General features: G+C 46.4%; 1 protein-coding gene across 1 annotated transcript in view; it reads left to right on the top strand.

Annotated features, from left to right (window-relative positions):
• Positions 1-2500, top strand: part of foxp2 (forkhead box P2) — a 162519-nt gene that overhangs the window by 90501 nt on the left and 69518 nt on the right. The window contains 1 exon segment of the mRNA XM_080420620.1: positions 117-206. Coding sequence (XP_080276746.1) covers positions 117-206 — 90 coding nt within the window.

Below are 2500 nucleotides of genomic sequence, written 5' to 3' on the forward strand. Positions count from 1 at the left end.
CATTTCTTTTTTTCTTTGTTTCTTTCTTCATAAACCCCCCTCAACCTCCCACCACACACAAAATCTTTGTCTCTCTCTCTCTCTCTCCCTCTCTGTCTTTTCTTTCTATTTCCCAGGCACTACAAGTAGCAAGGCAATTACTCTTACAGCAGCCAGGCAGTGGCCTGAAATCTCCAAAGAGCCAGGACAAGCAGCGTCCACTACAGGTAAAGACAAACCCCGTCGCCGTCTCCTTCCCGCCCGCCCGCTAATCTCTTAAGTCCATCCATAATACATGCCGCTCGGCGAAAAGAAGATTTCCTCTGGTTCCACGACTGTTGTTTGATTTGCCAACACAATCCTCCGGCAGCTGTCATTGGAATTCTAAGCCCGGATGGCGAGCTCTGTCTGTATGTCTGTTTGTCTGTCTGCCCCCCCCCCCCCTCTTCTGGAGAGAAGTTAATCATATTGACACAACAGGAAACACTGTCGAGGATCTTTGGCACAGCTTTGGCTGAAGTGTCACCCGGAAGTCTTGACGCGGTTTTAGACACCCGTACCGTAGATCTATTTTAAAACATCAAATATTGTATGTAGTGTAAAGCGTTTTCAATCATGCTTGGTGCACATGATATTCTCAAACCATCAGCATAACAGTAGATTGCATAATCATAATGCCTAATTTAGTTGTGCAATGGTGCAAAATAGCCGATCTACAAGCTCACAGAGCTGGTGGAGTTTCTAGCTTATAAGTTTATATTTTAATCCATATCCATGAAAAGAGACGTTGAAATGAAATGAAACAATGTGAAGCGAAGGTGAAGTTAGTTATGGTTTGAAGAGACAGGCCTAAGCCCTGACTAATGGGTTGTGAGAGGCATCTAATTTTAACTAGCTGTCATTCCCAACCCCACAAACGCTAATTTACCTTATTGATTCACAGCACTGTCTATTTCTGTTGTCAAGTGATTCGGAAAAGGTCACACTTGTGCACATGAACACATAAAACACACACATGCAGGCGCACGCGCACACGTGCAAAAGCAGCCGTCAGTAACACTCACACACACTCTTACACACACACACACTACATGCAAGAGGGCTGTATTTACAAAAGCATGCGTGCATGCGTAGACACACCTCCTTTCCCCTCTGTTAAGATTCTCCTCACAGCAGAGGATCTCTCATACTGCTCATTTGCTGTAAGTCAACAGGACTGTAAGTTAGTTTTTCCTCGTCTTCAAATTATGTAAGGCTCCCCTTGACATATGCTTGCTTGTTTTTTAGTTTACCCCCCCTCCACTCCACACACCCCTTTGTTTTTTTTTGTTTTTTTTTATTTGAAGTGCGAGAGTTTGTGCCCTCCACTCGGCTAATAAGTACTATCAAGGAGCGGAGGTTCACCTCATTAGGGGCTGTGTGCATTTCATTAAAGACGGGGGGGAAACTGGCGTTAACCTCAGCCCGTTAATATTTTCACAGAGTCTAACAATGGCGACACCTTCCATTGGAGTCACACCCCTGTGTACCTAATTACGGTTGCCAGCGAAAGAGATAAGGTTGGCAAAAGGTGCCGTCGCGCGCGGCTTAAATTATTCACCCGTGTCGAGAGTGTTAATATTGCCGGAATATTCATCCGCGTGAAGGAACCGTAGAGAACCTCACTTTGTGGGGTTATTTTTCGGGGTGAGAATTAGCATTTTGGTTTGGGGGGGCTGTCTGAATTGTTTGTCAAACAAACGATCACCACAAGCCCTACCCATCCCCTCCCCCACTGCTCACCTTAACTGATTGGCGGGGCTCCATCGCCACTTTGCCTGTTTGAAAAAGGAACAGATTCAAAACAAACGCAGGAGACTGATCTACAAGTGGCGATGTACTCTGCGCCACCGCAGTGCACACACCGCCATCAGGAAAGAACAGCATTGGAACGAGATGCTTCCCGTATGTGCACTGCGATAGCCCGTCGGCCCGTGTCCAAAACGACCCCTTCCTCTAATAACAGCAGCAGGATGGTAAATATTGAATATTTACATTTTGCTTACTCCGTCCTAGCCTCTGCCTTGGCCGATATGAATCAATACGATTCGGAGGTGGCCCCCGCGGTGAGCGAGGGGGCCGCCGTCGTCGGCTCTGCATCTAATCCGTCTGTTGATCCAGCCTTTATTAACCCTTTAAGACCTGAGGCGATTCTTTAAAAAAATCTAAATCCTAACAGTTTTTGGAAAAAAATCAAAATAAAAAAATTTCACGATTTTTCAAAAATAGCAGATCTACAAGCTCATAGCGCGGCACTCGGTGCCGCGCTATGAGCTTGTATATCTGCTATTTTTGAATAGCCTAAAGAAATCTAAAAGTGACACAGATGCGTTCCAGGTCTCAATGGGTTAACACCCTCACCTCTTTGTTCCGAAAAGTCGCCCGTCTCCGCAGCCACGCGGGACGTTGTCTTCATAGGACGAGGAGGAAGAGGCGGAAGGCCAGATTGCCAGCTCTCCCGATGGACCCAGCTGTCCTTGCG

This window comes from Gymnoscopelus braueri (genome assembly GCF_963280865.1).
Source record: "Gymnoscopelus braueri genome assembly, chromosome: 23".
Classification (NCBI taxonomy): Eukaryota; Metazoa; Chordata; class Actinopteri; order Myctophiformes; family Myctophidae; genus Gymnoscopelus; species Gymnoscopelus braueri.